Raw genomic sequence first — 22,998 nt, forward strand, 5'->3', positions numbered from 1 at the left:
ATATGGCCGCGCCCGGAGGTCTCGTTGGAAGCTGTCCCTTTACCGTCATGTGACGTAAGCCGTCGCCCCACCCGTCTGCAGCCACTCCCTGTCTTCGTCCCCGAGCTTGACAGGGCCACGTGACCTCCCGGAGCCAGTCACGTGAGGCGGCTCCTGGGTGGGAGGGGGCTGGCAGAGGGGTCCGCGGTGGCAGTGAAGGAGGAAGATGGCGGGAAGCAGGGGGCCTCTGTGCAGCCGCTGCAAGTTGTGCTGCTGCTGCAGTGAGCGTGAGACCCGCACCCCCGAGGAGCTGGTGAGGAGCGGGCCGGGCAGTGCTGGGGAGGGGGCGGTTGCTATGGGACTGCGAGCGGCGTTGCTGGGGGTGGTGCCGGGCCGAGCTGGGCCTGCAGGTGGCAGCGGGTGGGGCCTGGGGACTGCAGCCTGGGTTCTAGAAGCCTCTGCGCTGCGTCACATGCCCAAGTCTGGGGTCTTTTCTCATAACGCCTCCTGGAATCTAAGGGAGAATCCAGGGCAGCTTCAGTTAATCCCATCCATATTTTATTTTATTTCCATCTGAAAAGAGTTTTGAATGAAACAAGCGTTTTGCAGAATGAGCTCCTTCGCAGGACTTCGTGCTTATCATGCAGCTGGCTGTTTCTTCAGCCCTTGCTCCCTCTATCCCTCACCCTTTCTGGGTCACTGACAATCCAGCGTCTCCCTGCAAAGCACCCTGGGAAAACTTGAGTTGTTGTGTCCCCAGAATTGACAGATCCCTTCTGATTTCAGATTCAGCGCATTGTCAGATGGAACGTGAATTCCTCCCCCCCCTTAAGCTGGCATCGGACATCTTTGAGGTGTCCTGAAGACGAGTGGTTATTAGTAGAATGTACCAATGGAAAGGAGAGCTCAGCTGGATGACTGTAGATCCTCACCCACATAACCCCTCACCCCGAGTTTTTCTTCTTTCTTTTTTTTTTTTTTTTTTTAGTCAGGGTAAGGGGACATAGAATAATGGGGAGTATGTGGCTGGATTTTTTCTGTTTTTTTTTTTTTTTTTTTTTTTTGAGATAGTTCTCACTCTTGCCCTGGGTAGAGTGCAGTGGTGTCATCATAGCTCACTGCAATCTCAAACTCCTGGGCTCAAGCGATCCTCTTGCCTCAGCCTCCCAAGTAGCTGGGACTACAGGCGCACACCACTACACCAGGCTAATTTTTCCTATTTTTAGCAGTGATGGGGTCTCACTCTTGGTCAGGCTGGTCTTGAACTCCTGCCCTCAAGTGATCCTCCTGCCTCGACCATCCAGAGTGCTAGGATTACAGGCATGAGCTACCACACCCAGGCACCCCAAAAGTTTTTTTTTTTGCCATCTTGTTCCAATTTGATGATGGCTCCAGATGATTTGGAAGTGAGCAACTGATTTCAGTAAACACTTCTGCCTCCTTCCACTCTTAGCCACTAAAAAGGGCTCCCTCTATGGATCTGTTTTTCTAGACCATCCTTGGAGAAACACAGGAGGAGGAGGATGAGATCCTTCCTAGGAAAGACTATGAGGTGAGATGCTAAGATGCTATCTTGGGTAACTAAAGTAGTGAGTGGCCTGGTCACTTCAGGTGGAAGCACTGTGATTCCAACCAGTGATGCTCTTTGATCTTCTGTCCCAGGGAGTGAGAGGGTAAGAGATAACTTCTGGGAAAGGGGCTGTTTAACAAGCCCTTTTCTCACCTTAAACCCAAAATAAGGTCTAATGTCTTTATGCTTTTGTAGATCTGTGGCAACTTAACCTGGACAGCATATATATTTACCATTAAACTGTTTGCTTTTGCAACTTACAGAGACCCAGAGTAAAAGCCACTGACAGTGTGTGTTCCTAGTAGGTGTGTGCTCGTAACTTGTTACGGAGGCCTTGCTTCTTCTGAGAGAGCTTAGTTTTCAGATGATTGTCTTCCTGCCCAAGCAGTTTCTCTCAGAAATGTTCTTGATTGTAGTTCCCAGTTTCTAGTATGGAACTCTTAGAGTACGTGTGTTTTTACTAAGGCCAGTGCTGCTGGGGTGGAACTTAAAATGGTTGACTTTTTATCATTTAACCAGTTCATGTCTTTTCCATGACTTGCAAAAGGACAAAAACAAGCCATGCTTGTGACAGAAAATTCTTAAACTATATACAAAGAGAAGCTAGAGAAAAATCTATAACCCTACTGATTAAAAGATGGCTCTTCACTCCTTACTGTCTTACTACATCCTTATGCATGTTTATATACATGCTTTTCTTAAAGTAACAAAATTGAGAGTCTACTAATTATACTATTTTAATCAGTCCTGCTCCTCATCCATTTTTTAACAATTATTATTAATACTTTTATTATGATTTTTTTTTTTTTTTTTTTTTTTGAGACAAGATCTTGCTCTGTTTCCCTGGCCAGAATGCAGTGGTGTCATCATAGCTCCCTGCAGCCTCAAACTGCTGGGCAAAAGCGTTTGCTTCTGCCTCAACCTCCTGTGACTACAGGCATGTACCACCATGCCTAACTAATCTTTAAAAAATTTTTTTAGAGACAGGGGTCTCATCCAGGCTGGTCTTGAACTCTTGGGCTCAAGCACTCCTTGGCCTCCCAAAGTGCTGGCATTATAGGATTTGTAGTATAGTATGGATTTTTTTTTCTTTTTTTTTTTTTTAGCTTTTATTGTGGAGAATTTTAAACATACAAAAATGGACAGAATAGTCTACTAAAACCCTCTGTCCTCATCACACAGCTTCCACAATCATTCAGCTCATGCCCAACCTTGTTTTGTCTATGCTTTTATAATCCACTTCTCTCTTCCCATATTATTTTGAAGAATTCTATATATCATACCATTTCACCCATAAATAATTCCCTGTGCATATCTAGAGGATAAGGACTTTTTTTTTTAGCATAACACAATACCATTATCACATCTAAAAAAAAAAAAATTCCTTGACATCAAATACCCATTTTTTAGTTTTTTTATAAATGTCATATGTATTTTAACTTTGTTTTAATCAGGTTCCAAATAAGGTCCTCCCTGCATTTATTTGGTGTATCTTTTAAATTTCTTTTGATCTATAGATTCCTCCTTCATCTTTTTCCCCCCTTGTATTTGACAGCATAATTAGGACTCTGGAATTTTCTACTGTCTGGATTTTGCCAGTCGTGCCCCATGGTATAGTTTAAAATGCTACTGCTTTTAATGAATCATAAAGCACTGTATCCACTGCCGTATTTTCTTCTATTTCTTAAGTATTTGTTTCCTTGTACATATTTGGGAGGTTTGCAGGAATTAGCATAAGATGTTCCATATTGTGCTGTCACCTGGCACTCTCTCACTGAGCCCTGTCGTGTACCCTTGACTGTAGTACAACTGAGCCTGTCTCGCAGCCTTCATCCTACTTCCAGGAGTTCACTGAGGCTTCTCCACAGACCCACAGACTCCACAGACTTGCTGTTGTTACCAAGGTTCCTTCACTCTTTCCTCTACATTGCACTTATATTTATAATACGCTTGGCCTTCAGGTGATATGCATATTCGTGTAAATTTTATGGATTAATGTTCTTTCATGTGAGTCACTAATATTTCTCAATTAGCCATCTCCGAATATGAGCTTCTTAGAGCATTTGCCCTGTTTAAGAGCAAATTCAGTTAGGCACTTATCAAAAAAGTCTGCTTGGATTTTATTTATTAAGGATCAACTAGAAAAACCTTCTGTTGAAAATCTTTCTAAAATGTGCTCCTCCTTCCTGCCTCAGGAAGAGTTCATTGCATATACTTGACTTTCTTTGTAAATTTACAAGATTTTAGAATCCCCATTTTGATAGTTGGTTTGAATAATAGCAACTTCCCAGCTGTGTGATGTGTCATTATGAACACTAATGCTTTCGTGCAGGTCACAGAGCCTATATTGCTCCTTTGAGTTAGAAAGAAGCACCCATTAGAGTAGAAGAATTAGAATGAAAGGCCTTCCCCTCTGGACCATAGCAACACCCCTAGCTCATGGCCAGTTGAAGGTGCTTTTTGTGTGAGCACTAAGGTGCTCTTTCCCAGTTAAATTTGCACTGTGTCACCTCATGGCCAGTTGCCATTCTGCTCATAACCATGTGCAGTAGCCCTGTAGGACACCTATAAAATTTTATTTAAGGCTGGGTGCAGTGCCTCATGCCTGTCATCCTAGCATCTGGGAGGCCAAGTTGGGAGGATCATTTGAAGCCTGGAGTTTGAGACCAGCCTGAGCAAGAGCACAACCTCACCTCTACTTAAAAAAATAGAAAAAAATTGGCGAGCATGGTGGTACATGCCTGTAGTCCCAGCTACTCAGGAGGCTGAGGCAGGAGGATCACTTGACCACAGGAGTTTGAGGCTGTAAGCGTTTGAGGACTCTGTCTCAAAAAAAAAAAAAAAAATTAACAAAAAAAGTTGTTAGTCCCCCAAACCAAAGAGCAAACGTACACAGCAGAAATAAAAAGAAATTAGTCATAGCAAAGAAGTAGCAATATCTGGTTTTAATAGGTCATATGTTCCACTGGTACATATTTACAAAGTGTCAAATTCAACAAATTAATTTTGAAAAAAAGATTTATTAGTTTTATTGAGTTATAATTCATGCACTATACAATTCACTCATTTAAAGTGTATAATTCAATGGTTTTTGTTTTTTTTTAAGTACATTCACAATTGTACAGCCATCACCCCAGTCAATTTTAGAACATCTTCATGACCCTGGAGAAAAACCCGGCACCCATTAGCAGTCACTGCCCATTCCCCTCGCCCCGGACTCTAGGCAATCGCTAATCTACTTTCTGTCTCTGTGGGTTTGCCTATTCTGGACATATCTAAACACCTATTAAATGTCTATGGACGGGAGGCCGAGGAGGGCAGATTGCTCGAGGTCAGGAGTTTGAAACCAGCCTGAGCAAGAGTGAGACCCCGTCTCTACTGTAAATAGAAAGAAATTAACTGGCCAACTAATATATACAGAAAAAGTTAGCCGGGCATGGTGGCGCATGCCTGTAATCCCAGTTACTCAAGAGGCTGAGGCAGCAGGATTGCTTGAGCCCAGGAGTTGAGGTTGCTGTGAGCTAGAGATGCCACGGCACTCACTCTAGCCTGGGCAACAAAGAGAGACTCTGTCTCAAAAAAAAAAAAGTCTATGGAGCCATAGCATTATTACACAAAACCATCAGGCAAATAATTAACAAACCAGTAATTTCTATACATATTTGGGATGAAGATAAGAGATAAGAACAAACCAGGTGTTTTACCCTGTACTCTCTCTTACCACTCCACACAACACACACCTTCCCCATATACCAGCAAGCAGTTCCCCAGAGGATACCTGCTGCGTAGCGTATCCTCCAATGCAGTTCTGGCACTGCCTACCTGGAGATAGCGTCAGGTCCCACAGGTTGAGGGTTCAGCCCAAGACCCTCACCACTTCAAATGCTAGTTGCAAGTAGGAGGTTGCACCTGTACTTCTGACCAACCAGTTGTAAATTGAGGGTTTCCATGACCCCCTCCTTGAGTTTGATTAATTTGCTAGAGCTCTCAGAAAACTCAGGGAAACATGTTACTTAAATTTATCAATTTATTAAGAAAGTATATAATAAAGGATACAGAGAGAGAGCCCAATGAAGAAATGTATAGGACAGGGCACATGGGAAGGGGCACAGAGCTTGCATGCACGCTAGCCCCAGGAACCTCCATGTGTTCAGCTATCTGGAAGCTCTCTGAACCCTGTCCTTTGGGTTTTTACGGAAGCTTCCTTATGTAGGCACGATTGTTTACGTCATCGGCCATTGGTGATCAGTTTAACCTTCAGCCCTTCTCCCCTCCCTGGAGGTTGGGACTTGGAGCTAAAAGTCTCAGTCCTTTAATCCTGCCTTGGTCTTTCTGCTGAGCAGCCCCTCTTCTGAAGCTGTCTAGGGTCCCTCAGCCAGGAGTCATCTCATTAGCATACAGAAGCCACACTGGATTTTAGGGCCTGGATCCATGCCAAGTGACTGCTCAAAGACCAAATACAGTCTGGGTGCCTGTCATCCCAGCACTTTTGAAGGCTGAGGTGGGAGGCTTGCTTAAGGCCAGGAGTTTGAGATCAGCCTGGGCAACATAATGAGACCCTGTTTCTATGAAAAAAATTTAAAGATTAGCTGGGCGTGGTGGCAAACACCTGTAGTTCCTCTAGCTACTCCGGAGGCTGAGGCAGGAGGAACACTTGAGCCCAGGGATTCCAGACTGTGGTGAGCTATGATTGCACCATTGCACTCTAGCCGGGGTAATAGAGCCAGACCCTGTTTTAAAAAAAATAAGACCAGGTCGGGTACAGTGGCTCACACCCATAATCCTAGCACTTTGGGAGACTGAGGCTGAAGGATTACTTGAGGCCAGGAGTTCAAGACCATCCTGGACAACATAGTGAGACCTTGACTCTAGAAAAATTTCAAAAATTAGCCTGCCATGGTGGCGTATGCCTACAGTCCCAGCTACTCGGGAGGCAGAGGCAGGAGGATCAGTTGAGCCCAGGAATTTGAGGCTGCAGTGAGCTACAGTGATGCCACTACACTCTACCCCAGGCAACAGAGCAAGACTCCATCTTTTAAAAAAAGACCAAATATGTATTTTAAAATATTACAAAAGGATATTGGATATTCTTTTTTTTTTTTAAGATAGGGTCTCACTATATTGCCCAGGCTGGTTTTGAGCTCCTGGGCTCAAGTGATCCTCTTGCCTTGGCCTTCCAATGTGCTGATATTATAGGCCCGAGCCACTGAACTGGCCTCATATTTTTCAACATTTTAATTTTTTCTGTTCCTAGAATGTAATGTCACTTAATTGATTTTTAAGGAGTGTGTGTGTGTATAGTTGGGGCTCAGAAAATAATACCTGGGGGCTGGGCGCAGTGGCTCATGCCTGTAATCCTAGCACTCTAGGAGGCCAAGGTGGGAGTATCTGTAAGGCTCACTTGAGATCAGATCTTGCTCAAGACCAGCCTGAGCAAGAGTGAGACCCTGTCTCTACTAAAAGTAGAAAAAATTAGCTGGGCATGGTGGTGTGGACCTGTAGTCCCAGCTACTCGGGAGGCTGAGGCAGGAGGATCGCTTGAACTCAGGAGTTTGAGGTTGCTGTGAGCTAGGCTGATGCCACGGCACCCTAGCCCAGGCAACAGAGCCAGCCAGACTCAATACCTGGAAATATGGTGTGTTGACAGGCTGAACTAAAGAAGCAGCCTCAAGGTCTTTCTGACCTGGCTGTGCGCGGTGGCTCATGCCTGTTAAGCTAGCACTGTGGGAGGATCGCTTGAAGTCAAGAGTTTGAGACCACACTGAGGGAGAGTGAGACCTCATCTCTACTAAACATAGAAAAGAATTAGCCTGGCGTGGTGGTGTGCACCTGTAGTCCCAGCTACTCAGAGGCTAAGGCAAGAGGATTGCTCAAGCCCAGTTTGAGGTGAGATTGCCGTGAGCTAGGCTGATGCCACGGCACTCTAGCTTGGGCAACAAAGCTAGACTGTCTCAAACAAAAAAAAAGAAGGTCTCTCTGACCTTCTGACCCCCTTTCCTGTCCCTCAACACTTTGTCTCTCCCAAAGTACAGGATGAGACTGTTCTCCGATATTTCTTTATCTGCCTAGAAACCAGACCCACCAAAGAGGAACACAATTGTCTTTGATCCCTTTCCTGAAATTTAATTAACCAGAAAAAAGTAAAACTCATTTCCTAGAGGAAGAAGCCGAAAATCAAACACCACACCTGGAGCCCAGACTGTCCCAAACCATGGCTTGTTCTCTGGTCCCATTCAGTTTCCAAAGAGAATCATCACAAGATGATGTCTGTCTCCCTGGTACTTTCATTTCTCCCCTAAAAATCATCTACTCCTGCACCTGCTTCCCCTGTGGAAGGGTGTAGAAGCTTTGGACCTCACTGGGTCATCGAGTAATCATTCTCCTGCAGTTCCTTGTGCTGTATGTGTGAAATAAGTCTCTGTGCCTTTTCTTCTTGAGTCTGCCTCTGTCAGTTCGCTTTCAACAGACCTTCAGAGGGTGAAGGGGGAGCTTTTCCTCTTGGCCTCCACAGTGTGTGTGTGTGTGTGTGTGTGTGTGTGTGTGTGTGTGTGTGTGTGTGATCACTCATGGACGAGTCTAGTTTCCCAGCAGAAGTATTTTTTCCTCCTTTTGTTTTTTTTTTTCCTGATCAGATAAAAATAAAGATAAATTTTTTAAAATATAAAAGGCACACCATGTGTGCTATGAGAATCTCAGACAATACTTAGATATAAACATCTCCCAAAACACCAACTCACAGATGTTTTCCCAGGTGTTTTTGCATTGTGTATGCTGACAAACAATCCTAATTTTGTTTAATCAAAATGGGATTGTATTATACATTTTATTCTGCAACTTGCTTTATTTTTATTTTTTAATTGTGTCCTTTTTTTAAAAATAATTTTTGGACATTTTCCATATCTATCCATATAGACTTACTGTAATTATTTTATTGCTATATAATCTCTATTTGGATGTATGGTGATTGATTACTCAGTCGCCTGTTGATACTCCAGGAGTCATAAAAAAGGGAATTTGGCCGGGCGTGGTGGCTCACACCTGTAATCCTAGCTCTCTGGGAGGCCGAGGCGGGCGGATTGCTCGAGGTCAGGAGTTCGAAACCAGCCTGAGCAAGAGTGAGACCCCGTCTCTACTATAAATAGAAAGAAATTAATTGGCCAACTAATATATATATATATATATATATATATATATATATATATAAATAAAATTAGCCGGGCATGGTGGCGCATGCCTGTAGTCCCAGCTACTTGGGAGGCTGAGGCAGAAGGATTGCTTGAGCCAGGAGATTGAGGTTGCTGTGAGCTAGGCTGACGCCATGGCACTCACTCTAGCCTAGGCAACAAAGCGAGACTCTGTCTCAAAAAAAAAAAAAAAAAGGGAATTTGGATTTACTGTGGGTAGTCATATGAATGGAATAAATTATCACACATCACATGTGTGTTTGGTTGACTTGAAACTATTGCCTGGGAGTGTGGCTACCTGGCCAGGGTCTAGCTTGTGCAATAGCTGATGGGGGTAGGAACAGCCTAGGAGAGAGCACCTGGGAGACTGTTTTCCTCAGTTGATGGGCTGCCACTCCTCTTAGAAGACATATAAATAAAATTATTTCCGTTGAATTATTTCTCTAAATGTCTGTGGCATACCTGCAAATTGCAGAGTATCTGTGTTCTTTGAAGCATGGTTTAAAGAACACTGCTTTAGACGAGTTTTAGGAGATGGGCTAAGTCTGTGCCTCTTCCTAACATAAACTGGAAGTTGTTTTTAAAAATAGTCTCCTTATTAATTTGTCTTGTGACTAACTTCATTTTCATAGAAGCTAACTACAAAAGATAATTAATTGCTTTTCTAATTAATTGGTTCTGGTAGATGAAGCTTTTATTCATATCTTATGGAATAAGTTGGGTAAGGTTGGTGATACCTGCAGATCTTTAAATATTTTGCAAAAACAGGAAGTTTTAAAATATGTAGTTTAAAACTTTTTCTAAAGCATGAAGTATTAACCCGAAGCAGTGCTCCTAAAGCTTGAATGTACTTGTGCGTCACCTGGGGATCTTGTTAAAAGCACAGACTCTGAGGCTACAGGTCTGAGATATTGCATTTCTAACAAGCTGCTTGCTCCATGCATCCAAGTGTCGAATAGCAGGAACCCAGAATTTTGTCCCTTTCCAAGTTTTGACAATTCTTCCTACCTAGATGTGACTTTTTAATTCACATGTGCCTCTTTCAGAGTTTGGATTATGATCGCTGTATCAATGACCCTTATCTAGAAGTTTTGGAGACCATGGATAACAAGGTGAGTCCTGCAGTTCTTGATCTCCTAGGACTGAATAGGTCTTAAGACAGCCTTCCCCTCCCCAAGTGCCCCAGTAAATATCCTTAACCCCTCGGGGCTTTTTTGGTGTTTTTTTTTTCTTTTCTTTTTTCTTTTTTTTTTTTTGCCTTTTCATGAGATACAGGCATACCTTGTTTTATTGTGCTTTGTTTTTTTTGTTCATTTGGTTTGTTTTTGAGACAGTCTCACTCTGTTGCCCGTGCTAGAGTGCTGTGGCGTCAGCCTAGCTCACAGCAACTTCAAACTCCTGGACTCAAGCAATCCTCCTACGTCGGGCTCCCAAGTAGCTGGGACTACAGGCATGTGCCACCATGCCCAGCTAATTTTGATATATATAATATATATATATATAATTTTTGTTTTTTAGTTGTCCAGCTAATTTCTTTCTATTTTTAGTAGAGATGGATCTCGCTTTTGCTCAGACTGGTCTCGAACTCCTGAGCTCAAATGATCCTCCTGCCTTGGCCTCCCAGAGTGCTAGGATTATAGGCTTGAGCTGCCATGCCTAGCCTGTGCTTTGCTTTATTATGCTTCGCAGATACTGCGTTTTTTACAAATTGAAGGTTTGTGGCAATCCCACATTGAATAAAATGCCATTTTTCCAGTGGCATGTGCTTATGAGCACACATGTGCTTGTGTCTCTGTGTTGGTATTTTTTAACAATAAAATATGTTTTTAAATTAAGATATGTACATTATGTTTTGAACATAGTGCTATTGCACACTTAATAAACCACAGTGTAGTGTAAACACAGCTTTTATAAGCACTGGGAAACCACAAAGTTTGTGTAACTTACTTTATTGTAATATTTGCTTTATTATGGTGGCCTGGGACTAAACCTGCAGTACCTCTCAGGTATGCCTGTATTGGCATTTATTCCTTAGACTTCCGTCCTGCCAACCAGAGTACCCACGGTCAGTACACATGGCCCAGCCCCATAGAGTGCATTGTTCTTGCATTGTAAAGCTCCTGAGATATACACTGTGCTTTCTGTCCATGTGGAATTTAGTCTAAAACTGGTTGGCCAAGATATGTTCCTTCTCTGATGTCAACATGATCCTGTAGCAAACTGAGTCATTCTTTTCCTGTGTGAACAGAAAGGTCGAAGGTTCGAGTTGGTGAAGTGGACGGTGGTGTTTGCCATTGGATTCTGCACTGGGCTGGTGAGCAGGCGGGGCTGGTGGGCGAGTAACATTGGGCATTTGTCATTATAACATTTATGACATTATAACACATGTCATCATAACCAAGACAGCATTTTCCTTTTTCCTTTTTTTTTTTTTTAAATTAAATTAATCCTGGCACAGTTTTTCTCTTGCTTTTGTTTTGTGAAATGAAAGTGAGACATACAACTCTGGTGCTCTTAAAGCACTCAAAGCTTTGGTCAAAGCTTATCTTTTATGATATGATTATGGATCATAATCCATAATCTACCTCATAACATATTTATTGGGTAGATAAAGTAGTACGTGGAGTACATAGTGGATGTTGAGGTCACTCTAGGGAAAAAGCAAAGTAATGAATATGGACTGTGAATATCATGCCCTTTTATTAGCATAGCTGCAAGTCAACAGGGTGGGACACCACGGATCTCACTCAGGGAATTTATTGTGCTGTCCTGGGCTCCTCCCTGCGTATTGCTAATGTTATCTAGAAGGTAGAGCCAGCAGTTGTGGACAGAGGCATATGCCTGAATGAACAGAGTTCCTGTGCTCAGCAGGTTCATAGGTGAATCACAGACCAGGAAGGATTGGAAACAGAGATTATGGTAGCAAAAAGTTTGGAACCATAACTGCCGACTTAACATTGTTAAACCTGAGGAGGTGAACTGGGAAAGTCAGCAGTCAGTCAGAATGACACGTGTCAGATCTGATCGCCCCTCAGTGCAGTGTTAGAATGGGGGTGTGTCTGTTCCTCAGCCTATTGATCACCTTTCTCTGGAACTGGCTACGAGCCTCATACTTAAATATACGTGGTACACCTGTAAAATGCACATAGTATATGTATGTAGTATAATGTGGCCACAAGGGCCAACCACAGTTTTTATTTTGATGGCATGTATCAAATTTTTACTGTAGTAAAATTCACAAAAAACATCTCACTAAGTGAGACTAATGGCATTCAGAAGGTCTCTTTGGTGACGTTGTGATGGATACCACTGTGGTGGGGGGGGGGGGACTTGGGTTGATTTAATTGTTTTACTGAAGTATCAGAGTGCTGTTTTGCTATATGCGCTTCTAATTGCAAATTCCCCTGTATTAGGCATAGTCATTAGCCATCTAGTTGTTAGTCTTTCTGCTACTTTTATATCAAACTCCTTTGAACTGCCATTCATTAATACTACAAGTTGAGTGTTCCTAACCAGAAAATCCCAAATGCTCTAAAATCTGAAACTGTTTGAGTGCCAACGTGACTGATGCTCACAGGAAATGCTCATTAGGAGATTTAGATTTTGGATTTTCTGATTAGGGATGTTCAACCAGTATGATGCAAATATTCCAAAATCCAAAACACTTCTAGTCACAAGGATTTTGGATAAGGGGTACTCAACCTGAAGCAACTTTACCGCCCACCCTTGTATTTTAGGAAGGCAGACCTGCACTGTGACTCTTGTCCTTTGATCTGTGGCCACTTCTGACTTCAGTATTAAAAAGCCTCCAGGTGTTAGCTTGAAGGAAGGCCAGAGTTAAAGGCATGAAGCCTTTGATCCTGAATCCACAAAATTAGAAGTCTTTCAAGTTCTCCTTTAAGCCCTGAACACTTAGGAGAGTGGAATAGTGGAACACAGGTTGTTTACTCAAGGTGACCACTGACTATAAGGTGGTTATAAGTGAAAATAATGACTTATAAAATGTAAAGCGCTAATAACGAACATGTAAAAACCACATATGCTTCAGTGAATGTTGTCTTTTAAAGCAATTTCCTAAGTTATGTGCTTATCCAGCTAAGAATAACTGGAGACATTTTTGGAATTCTTTTGAAATTGCCTTTGGAAAGCATTGAGTGGTTCTTGTTATTCTTTAACCACAGAATGGTCTTTCTTGGTCTCACATCTTTTTCTGCATCCTTTTCCCTCTTTGTTTAAATTTGCTTCACATAACTTGGGTGAACCCCCTGCCTTTGTTCTTTAGAGGGGCAGTGGGACCAGGCTGGGGCAAGGATCTCAAAAGTCAGAGAGACTAATAGGAAGCTCATTCTTATGTTGCTGGTTGGTCACTTGACCAACCACTGTAAATGCAGTGGGGGAAGGCAATGCTTTCAAGAGAAGCACACCTATAATACGCCTGGGGATGAAGCTGTCTGATTGATCTCTTGCTCTTCACAGGTGGGTCTCTTTGTGGACTTTTTTGTGCGACTTTTCACCAAACTCAAATATGGAGTGGTAGAAGCATGTATCCTTTTCACAGTTCCTGGACTGCAGTGGTCGCCAAGATTCTTTCTTGTGTAGAAATGGGTTTAACAGTAAACATGATGTTAGAAGGGTTACTTATTAGCTATTCAGCTTTCAGGTTTTTAAGTATCATTGCAGGACACAAAAGGAAGACTTTAGTAAATAGAGATATACTCATGTTCATGGTTGGTAAGACACAAATGCCACAAAGATGCCTGTTGTCCCCAGGCGGTCTATAAATTCAATGTAATTCTAATCAAAATTCCAATAGCGGGCCGGGCGCGGTGGCTCACGCCTGTAATCCTAGCTCTTGGGAGGCCGAGGCGGGCGGATTGCTCAAGGTCAGGAGTTCAAAACCAGCCTGAGCAAGAGCGAGACCCCGTCTCTATAAAAAAAATAAATAAATAAATAAAAAATTCCAATAGAACTTATTGAGGAACTCACATTCTTTCCACATTTATATAGAAGGTTAAAGGGCCAAAAGTAATCAAGACAGTATTAAATAACAAGCAGGTAGACTTGACCTACTAGATGTCAAGACAAAATTTAAGATGTACTAATTGAAACCGTGTCACAGTGGTACACGAATACCCAGTTAGGCCAATGGAACATAATAGAGAAGCAGAAATTGGTCCACACATATATAGTAATTTGGTGAATGACAGAGTTAATATTATAAATTATAATGAGGAAGGGATAGATTATGTAATAAAAGATACTGGAGGCCGGGCGCGGTGGCTCACTCCTGTAATCCTAGCACTCTGCGAGGCCGAGGCGGGCGGATTGCTCGAGCTCAGGAGTTCGAAACCAGCCTGAGCAAGAGCGAGACCCCATCTCTACTATAAATAGAAAGAAATTAATTGGCCAACTAATATATATAGAAAAAATTAGCTGGGCATGGTGGCATATGCCTGTAGTCCCAGCTACTTGGGAGGCTGAGGCAGGAGGATCGCTCAAGCCCAGGAGTCTGAGGCTGTAGTGCGCTGTGATTGCACCTGTTAGTAGCCACTGCAGTCCAGCACAGGCAACACAGAGAGACCCTGTCTTCTAGGATGTACATTGGTTATCCATATGGAAAGGTATAAAATTAAATTTGTGCTTCACAGTATAAACAAATTCCAGATGGAATGAAGATGTAAATAAGCAAAACAACTTTAAGAGACTATATGATGTCAAGAGTAGGGAATGATTTAAATAAAACTCCAGAAAGCACAGACTGTTAGGAAAAGCATCAGTAAGCATGACCACATCAAAATAAATACTTCATTTATAAAGACAAACACAAAAACTCCAAACAACAGCAAAACAATCAACAAAATGAAAGAGTAAGTCCACAGCCTAGGAGAGAGTATTTACTATGCACTTAAGAGTCAAGTAATTAGTATCCAGAATGTAGGAAGAATTGTTGCAAATTAAGAAAAAACCCAAACAGTCCAATAAAGAAAAGTGAGCAAAGGATGTGAACAGGAATTCTCAGAAGAGGAAAACTGAACGGTAACTAAACCTTTGGAAAAAAATAGGAAACTGCAAATTTCTATGACTCATAAATTCCTTTTCTAGAGATGGACCTTGGACATGTACAAAGGGGTTCATTGCAGCTTTGTGATAGCAAAAACTTGGAATCACTAAATGGGAGAATGGAAAAATTGTGGTACGTTTGTACAATATAATTTTATACAGAAGTTAAAATGAATGAACCAGAGCTGCATGTGTCAATATGGCTAATTCTCAAAATCTTAATGTTGAGAGAGAAAAAAAAAGGAAGCTGTAGAATGTACATTAAGTGCAATATAGAATAGTATGGATACATAAATATACAGAAAGGATGCACAGTTTCAGGTTAGTGATTTCTCCCAGGGGAGAGAGAATGGAAAACAAAGGGTTTTTTTGTTATTTTTTTTAAGTGGTACTTGGTGTTTTATTTTTTAAAAATATCTGGAGCAAATGAGGCATACTGTTGAAATTTGTTAAGAAGGGTTAGCAAAGGGTTGTGAGGGTAGGGGTGTTTGTTACTGTTTGTACTGTTTGAAATATTTCATAATTTTAAAATGGTTCCTAAGGTGGAAGACATTTCAGGCAATTTATTAAAAAAACGTATGTACGGAGAACAGGAAGACTTGCACTGAGCAGCCAGCATGATGCAGGAGAGGAGGAACTCCGCTCTTTAAAGTGATTACAGGGACTGCACTTGGCTGGTACACACAGTTTCCTTAACCCAGTTTCTGCAGCTGTGGAGGAATGCAGCCAGAAAGGCTGCCTCGGCCTGTCTCTCCTTGAACTCTTGGGTTTTAACTTGACCTTTGTCTTCTTGGCAAGCCTTCTCGTCCTAATTGAGGTGAGGTGTTGTGGACTTGCCCGTTTCCTTATGAGGTTTTGGAGTCTTGCGCTTCTTTCCTCCACTTCCATTTCTGCAAATGGGAAACTGAGAATACAGATTCCTGCAGAAAGTAGCCTCTTGTTCACTTAGAAATGTTTTTGCAAGTAGAGGTTTCAGCCTCTGGTGAGACTAAAGAGGGAAAATATAGATGAGGGTGGTGGTTCCTCAACTGTGGTGGCGTATTAGAATCTCCTGAAGAACTTTTTAAAAAATGGTCATACTGGGCCCCAGCTCAGACAAGGAGAGTCTCTGGGAGGGAGGGGCCTGCGTGGATTGTTGAGAGTGCCCCCCACCATGCTGACTCACAGGGCCCTTGTTAGAATTGTAGATCCTGCTGTTGCCCCGTAGGCCCACCAGGTCAGGGACTCTGGGGTGGGGCCCATAACAAGCTGCCGGGGTAACACTGATGCTCCTGATAAAGAACAGTTTTTCCTCGCTAGCTGCCAAGGTTGTTGGGGGTGAGCCGAAGAACCAGGGGAATTCGAATTGATGGGGGTGCCTTTTCTCTCCCGTTAGCCGGTGTCAGCAGGTTCCGGGATACCCGAGATCAAATGCTATCTGAATGGCGTGAAGGTTCCAGGCATCGTCCGTTTCCGGACCCTGGTCTGCAAGGCCCTTGGAGTGTTGTTCAGTGTGGCTGGAGGTAAGGAAGGTCTTTCTGACTTTTATTCTTTAAGTATTTGAGGGGTGAAGAGGATGAGAAGCATATGGATGTGAATTAATTCGATTAGCACGGCAGGGCCCACCCTCAAACAGATGATGCCTGCATTTTTGGTTCATGGGTTACTTTTTTTTTTTTTTTTTTTCTTTTTGAGACAGAGTCTCACTTTGTTGCCCAGGCTAGAGTGAGTGCCGTGGCATCAGCCTGGCTCACAGCAACCTCAATCTCCGGGGCTCAGCGATCCTACTGCCTCAGCCTCCCGGGTAGCTGGGACTACAGGCATGCGCCACCATGCCCAGCTAATTTTTTGTATATATATTTTTAGTTGGTCAATTAATTTATTTCTATTTTTTGGTAGAGACGGGGTCTCGCTCAGGCTGGTTTCAAACTCCTGACCTTGAGCAATCCGCCCGCCTCGGCCTCCCAAAGTGCTAGGATTACAGGCGTGAGCCACCACGCCCGGCCCATGGGTTACTTTTAAAACACAAGACACTGTTAGTATTAATACGTTGCCATGGAGAGATATCTGACAAACACCATTCTGTTTTTTTTTTTTTTTTTTGACAGCAGCCTGTATCTGTACACCATTCTGTTTTGAAATAGCATGACCATCTAATTAGTTTGTGGAATTAGCTTTTAGCAAAGTCAGCAAGGTTTTTGTGTAAATGGCCAGATAGTAAATATTTTACGCTTTGTGGGCCAAGAGGCAAAATTGAAGATACTGTGTAGGTACTTATATAACTATTTAAATGTATCCATTTATTAATAAGAATGTAAAAGCTATTCTTAGTTCTCAGGCTGTACAAAAACAGGGAGCTGGTCTTGGTCGCTGGCCTGTACTTTGCTTACCCTTGATTTAGAATATAGAATATTTTCTCTTATAGCAAGACCTTAAATGGAGCTTGTTTGATGGGAACTTGGCTAACTCTTTCTCTTACAAAGTCACATGATCATCTCGGTTTTATAGCCATCACAAGAAAAGCTTATGTACAAAGGTCTCCTGACCCGGAGGTCTTTCTCTCCTGACTGATGGTCTTGCCTTCTTCATCATTCCCAGGGCTCTTCGTGGGCAAGGAAGGCCCCATGATCCACAGCGGTGCCGTGGTGGGAGCTGGCCTCCCTCAGGTAAGGATTGACAGGACTCCCGGGCAGGCATAGGGGCAGGTCTGTGGTTGAATTTGGAAAAATCCACTGGGAGCATACTAGCGTGACTTTGGAACCTGGTGCCATTTTGACTTGCTATGAAAACTGGTCCATCTCCCAGGAAAGTGCATCACTTACACTTCCGAGTTTTAATGATGCCTAGCTGAGTCCTAGGAGCAGAAGTGGGACATAGAGGAAAAAGAGTGACATAGGCAAATGAAGGTCATCTGGTGCTCCCACAGCCATTGCCAGGCACCTCCATGTAGGATGGGTTGGTGGAGCAGCTCAGTGCTGTCGAATCCCAGGAGGCTGGAAGCATCCGCCGAGACGGTTGCAGGCACAGTTCATGTCGATGCCGTTTAGCATGGTAGAGTCATAATATAATGCCAGCTGCTGCCTAAGTGGTCTGTGTGCCTGACTCTGCATATACCAACTTCTTTCTTCTTTATAGCCACCTTGAGTGATAAGTTATTTTCATCCCCATTCTCAGATGGGGAAACTGAATCTGAGAGAGGTTGAGGAACTAGCTCAGAACTCCAAAGCTCCCATTCTTAGGGGCTATTCTAGATTCCTGGGCTGCAGGTTGGAGAAGTTTCAGTTCCTTGTGAACTGTCACTTGTTCTTTCTCCTGTCCTGAGGGGAGGAAGTTACTGTGACTGTGAGTTGTTGGAGTGGAGGAGGGAAGAGTCTTTTTTTCAGAGCGTGTGTTTTGGTTTCTCTCTTGTCACTCCCTCAAGTACCAGGTCTCATAGAAGTGAACGCAAGGTGGGAGGGGCCCGAGTGTGGAGTGGGTATCAGCCTGAGACGCTGTGGGACAGACTGAGCAATGGCTCTGTCGGCCTCTTCCCTCGCTGGCATCCCCTGAGCAGAGCCGACTTTAGCTACTGCAGCAGCTTTCAGTTCCTCCCGGCCCTCGGCTTGGCTGTTTTCCTTTTTATTTTCTGACTTGTTGACTGTGCATAAAATACAATTTCAGAAGGTTCTAAAAATTTGGGGGCAGGAAAAATAAGCTCTTCCCAAAGGGGGTAACTTCTTTCTTTCCAAGTTGCTATTCTGGCCAGACGTGGTGGTGTGCGCCTATAGTCCCAGCTACTCAGGAGGCTGGGGCAGGAGGATCGTTTGAGCCCAGGAGTTCTGGGCTGCAGTGAGCTATGCCGATCGGTTTTGACCTCCCGGGAGCAGGGGACCACCAGGTTGTCTAAGGAGGGGTGAACTGGCCCAGATCGGAAACAGAGCAGGTCAAAAGTCCCGTGCTGATCAGGAGTGGGATCGTGCCTAAGAACAGCCACTGCACTCTAGCCTCGGCCACATAGTGAGACCCTGTCTCAATTAAAAAAAAAAAAAAATGTTTAGGACAAGCTAGGATGGAAAAATTAAAAAAAAAAAAAAATGCTATTCTGGACTCTTCTTGCAGCACACCTGCCCAAGTGTGCTCCATCAAAGGGGCCTACCCAGGTGCCATGGATTCATGCAACTTCAGTCGTTGTGGGCCCCCCTGACTTTGTCTTCTCTTGTTTTAGTTGCAGGCCTCCTCCTTACGGAAGATCCAGATTAACTTCCCCTATTTCCAAAGTGACAGGTATGGAAACGTTAGGAATTGTTTTTTTGAAAAAAAAAAATAGTGTACAGCCAGTCAGAGTTAATACTTACTCTAGCCTGGCTCTGTCTCCACTGCTAGGCAGGCTGCACGTGAAACCTGACTGTTAGAAAATGATGTGGGGGCCAGGCATGGTGGCTCATGCCTATAATCCCAGTAATTTAGGAAGCCAAAGCAGGAGGATTGCATGAGGCTAGGAGTTCCAGACCAGCCTAAGCAAGAGCAAGACTATCTCTTTACAAAAGATAGAAAAATTAGCCAGGAGTGGTGGCAGACACCTATAATCCCAGCTACTTGGGAGGCTGAGGCAGGAGGATCACTTGAGCCCCGGAGTTTCATGTTGCAGTGAGCTATGATGATGCCATTGCACTCTAGCTCAGGCAACAGAGTGAGACCCTGTCTCAAAAAAAGAGAGGGGGAGGTAGCCTTTGACCAAATTGGCGTCATGACTTTTATTGTATCATGTCCTAAGTCCTAGAAATATCCTATGCAAATGAAGATGGTTAAAGATTGAAAACCCAACCAGGAAAAGCCACAGGCAAGCATATTATCAAGAGGGCATTTGTATTCCCAGATGGTTTACTTGGTCACCTGCCTCCCTGGGTTGGAAGGTGCTCTCCTTGGTAGGCTTTCCAGTCCTGTGGATTTGTGTGTGTTACTGACCTGCACACTTTGTAAGGCCCTTGGAATCAGGCCTAGTCCAGTGTTAGGGACCTTCCCACCTGTGTGTTCTTGCAAGTCATCGTTCACCTGTTGCTCTGCATGTAATCAGCAGGCACCTTCACATCTTCACTGTGCTGTGTGGTTTTCTGGAAGGAAGATCTGGTGGGAAGGAAGATCTGGCTCAGCACTGACTGGCAGCAAGCTTTGATTTACCATCTGAGCTGGGAGCTGGGATTCTGTGATCACAGAGTGAACACCTGTCAGGGACCCCCCATTCCCAGGCAGAGGAGCCGCTGGACCTGCCGGGGCTCCAGTGCAATGTTGGCTGTCAGGGGAGCTGTCCATGCTGCCAAGGCTGTGCTACCAGGACCCTGTCCTTTCGTGATCCCTGACTACCCAGAGGTCATGAGACAAAATGTTCATGGACGAGGAAGGGAGAAACTAGCTTTTGTGGCCTGAGGGCTCTTTTTGGACGAACCATCTCTCTCTCTTCTCTCTTCAGAGACAAGCGAGACTTCGTATCAGCAGGGGCATCTGCCGGAATCGCTGCAGCTTTTGGGGCCCCGATTGGGGGTACCCTGTTCAGTCTGGAGGAGGGATCATCCTTCTGGAACCAGGGGCTCACATGGAAAGTGGTAAGGAGGATCTTCTGTGCACACCACCTCCTAGGCTTAACCACACCCCCTAAAATCAAACTGGACATCTCTTACTCGGTGCATTTAATGGGAGCTTTGATGAGACTGGAAGGGTTGGCTCAATTAGAAATTCCTTTCCTCTAGTGCCCATAACCTCCAAACAGTGGACTTTCTATACTACTCATAGCAATACCTTCCCCATCCCCCAGTGAACCCCAAATCATACTGCTGTTATCCTCTCTTGATGAACCACCTGACACAAAAACGTGAAACTGGCTATCATTATAAGGTGGGAAGTGACAAGGCCTGGACCTGAGCCTGGCTCCTACCTCAGTACAGTGTCCTTGCCCTTGCGTTTACCCTTCCTTCTTGGTGCAGGGTCTGGTCTACTATAGGCTCTCAGTAAATAGGCGCCCATGGCAGGCTGCCTGAATGAAGTCTTGTGAAATCCCTTGACATAAAATTTGTTTTACTTGGGGTATGTCTACTGCAGTTGTCACCAAATCCCTGTACCCCAGCCTAGATTCTGCAGGTCCCTATGCAGAGTGGTGGATTTTAGGAGGAAGGGTAAGGGGAGAATAGAATATATCATTATTGAACCTCCTTGTCTTTTGTCACCTGTCTCCTAGCTCTTTTGTTCCATGTCTGCCACCTTCACCCTCAACTTCTTCCGCTCTGGGATTCAGTTTGGAAGTTGGGGCTCCTTCCAGCTCCCTGGACTGCTCAACTTTGGCGAGTTTAAGGTATGTTTTGTCCTTTTCCCCAGGATTTCTTACTAGACCCATGAAAATTGCTCATAAGTGAAGGCCCAGAGAGAAGTGATTGAGAGGGGTAGGTATGGCTTCTAGCAGGGGCATGTCACCCCTGTAGCCTCTTCCGTGTGTGCCCATGCTTGGCATGAGAACTGCTGCGCACCCAGGCTTCTGTAGAAGAGAAGGCAGCCCTGGCTCTTGCTTCTGTCTCCACCTCTTCTGTCCCTTCCTGTTCTTACAGCTGCTGTGGTTTCTCTCTCTCTCTCTCTTTTTGCTCCTCTCAGTGCTCTGACTCTGATAAAAAATGTCATCTCTGGACAGCTATGGATTTGGGTCTCTTCGTCGTGATGGGTGTCATTGGGGGCCTTCTGGGAGCCATATTCAACTGTCTGAACAAGAGGCTTGCAAAGTACCGTATGCGAAACGTGCACCCGAAACCCAAGCTCGTCAGGTATCTGCAGTTGCCTCCCCCAGCCTGCTGTGGCTCCCTGAGCTTGGCGTGGGCCAGGCCATCTCTCCTGAGGAGCAGACCCTGCTTCCCATAGCAGTCTTGATTTCTCATCTAAGACTGAACATGTAGACAGATGTCAGGCAGATCAAAAGGCTAAGTCTGAGCTTAATTTATGTCAGGGTTGCTGGTTGACACCCAGCCTCTCTTGGCCACTTTGGACACATGACACAGTCAGAAACACAGGGTCCCTGTGGCCCTGCTGGAAACTTGCCATTGAAGGCCATTTTGTTCCTTGGAGAGAGATGACGTGGATGCCGCAGCCCACTTTGTTGACAGCCCATGATTTATGTACAAACTGCTGGAATACAGCAGGTCACTGATAAATTCTGCAAACATGTTGACCAGCCAGGAGCTACTATAAATGCTCTTTGGGGAAACGAGGGTGGAGGGTCGGTAGGGTTATGTTTTCAAGTTCCTAAGACCAAAGCATCTTTCTTTATTGCATGATAACAGCTGTTCTTTGCTTCCCAGAGTTTTGGAGAGCCTCTTGATATGTCTGGTGACCACCGTGGTGGTGTTTGTGGCCTCAATGGTGTTAGGAGAATGCCGACAGATGTCATTTTCGAAACACGTCCGCAATGACTCATACCAACAGGTAACCCCAGTGAAACTGCTGTCTTTATCCTATACCCACCAAGAAGAGTCCAGAAATGTATGACTTGCCTCTGTTTAGAGCTAATAGATGTGTTGGGTTTATTCTGACATACCTGTATCAGATTGCTAAATGATAGAGAAATTTGTAGTTGTCTTTTTACCTAAGAGAGGCTGTATACCAAATGCGTTCTGCCTTTTCCACTTTTGTGAACAACCCTGGCCATCACAGAGGGGAACTCCAAGCCCCAGTCACTCTCTCCGTGTCTGAAGGGGGCCCCCCAGCCCAGAGGCGTGTCATCCACTGCTCTGTCTTTGTGACTGTGGGAGTCACGCTTAGGGTGCAGAGAAAGGAATGTCTGCACAGGGCGAACAACGATCCTCCCTCCCCAACATCTTCTGACCCTTACCGGGTTTGACTCCCTTACTGCATGCATCTTTCTGCATTTCTCCTTTTCCCTTCTTGGGATGTGTGGTATTTTCCAGAGCCTTTCCCCGAGGAGCAGGGCCCATGAGGAAGGCAGTGGAGCTTACCCCACCCTGTGTTTTTGGTCCAATCCAGTGGGTCTGAGAGCTGAACCTGTGGTACAGGAGGTCAGCCAGACACGTGGTTCCGGCACTAGGGTGGAGGTGGGTGGGGAGTGTTGTCTAAATACAGTCTGCCCTCCATCTCCGTGGGTTCCACATCTGTGGGTTCAACAATCGTGGATCCGAAGTATTAGAAAAAACAATAAAAATAACAATACTACTAAAAATAATATGAATTTAAAAAAATAATATAATTTTACATAGC

General features: G+C 44.2%; 1 protein-coding gene across 4 annotated transcripts in view; it reads left to right on the forward strand.

Annotated features, from left to right (window-relative positions):
- The first annotated feature begins 4 nt into the window (after window positions 1-4).
- Window positions 5-22,998, forward strand: part of CLCN6 (chloride voltage-gated channel 6) — a 36,458-nt gene continuing 13,464 nt past the window's right edge. For 3 of the 4 annotated variants that reach the window (XM_012785331.3, XM_012785333.3, XM_012785332.3), the window contains exons 1-13: window positions 5-292; window positions 1,472-1,531; window positions 9,780-9,845; window positions 10,982-11,047; window positions 13,210-13,276; window positions 15,504-15,610; window positions 16,169-16,295; window positions 17,371-17,438; window positions 18,977-19,035; window positions 20,219-20,351; window positions 20,981-21,094; window positions 21,388-21,554; window positions 22,086-22,209. In XM_012785331.3, coding sequence (XP_012640785.1) covers window positions 206-292; window positions 1,472-1,531; window positions 9,780-9,845; window positions 10,982-11,047; window positions 13,210-13,276; window positions 15,504-15,610; window positions 16,169-16,295; window positions 17,371-17,438; window positions 18,977-19,035; window positions 20,219-20,351; window positions 20,981-21,094; window positions 21,388-21,554; window positions 22,086-22,209 — 1,245 coding nt within the window. In that variant the 5' untranslated portion in view covers window positions 5-205. The remainder of the gene's footprint in view (window positions 293-1,471; window positions 1,532-9,779; window positions 9,846-10,981; window positions 11,048-13,209; window positions 13,277-15,503; window positions 15,611-16,168; window positions 16,296-17,370; window positions 17,439-18,976; window positions 19,036-20,218; window positions 20,352-20,980; window positions 21,095-21,387; window positions 21,555-22,085; window positions 22,210-22,998) is intronic. The other variant, XM_012785335.3, reaches the window with a different exon arrangement.

This window comes from Microcebus murinus, chromosome 2, assembly GCF_040939455.1.
Source record: "Microcebus murinus isolate Inina chromosome 2, M.murinus_Inina_mat1.0, whole genome shotgun sequence".
In the NCBI taxonomy this organism is placed as follows: domain Eukaryota; kingdom Metazoa; phylum Chordata; class Mammalia; order Primates; family Cheirogaleidae; genus Microcebus; species Microcebus murinus.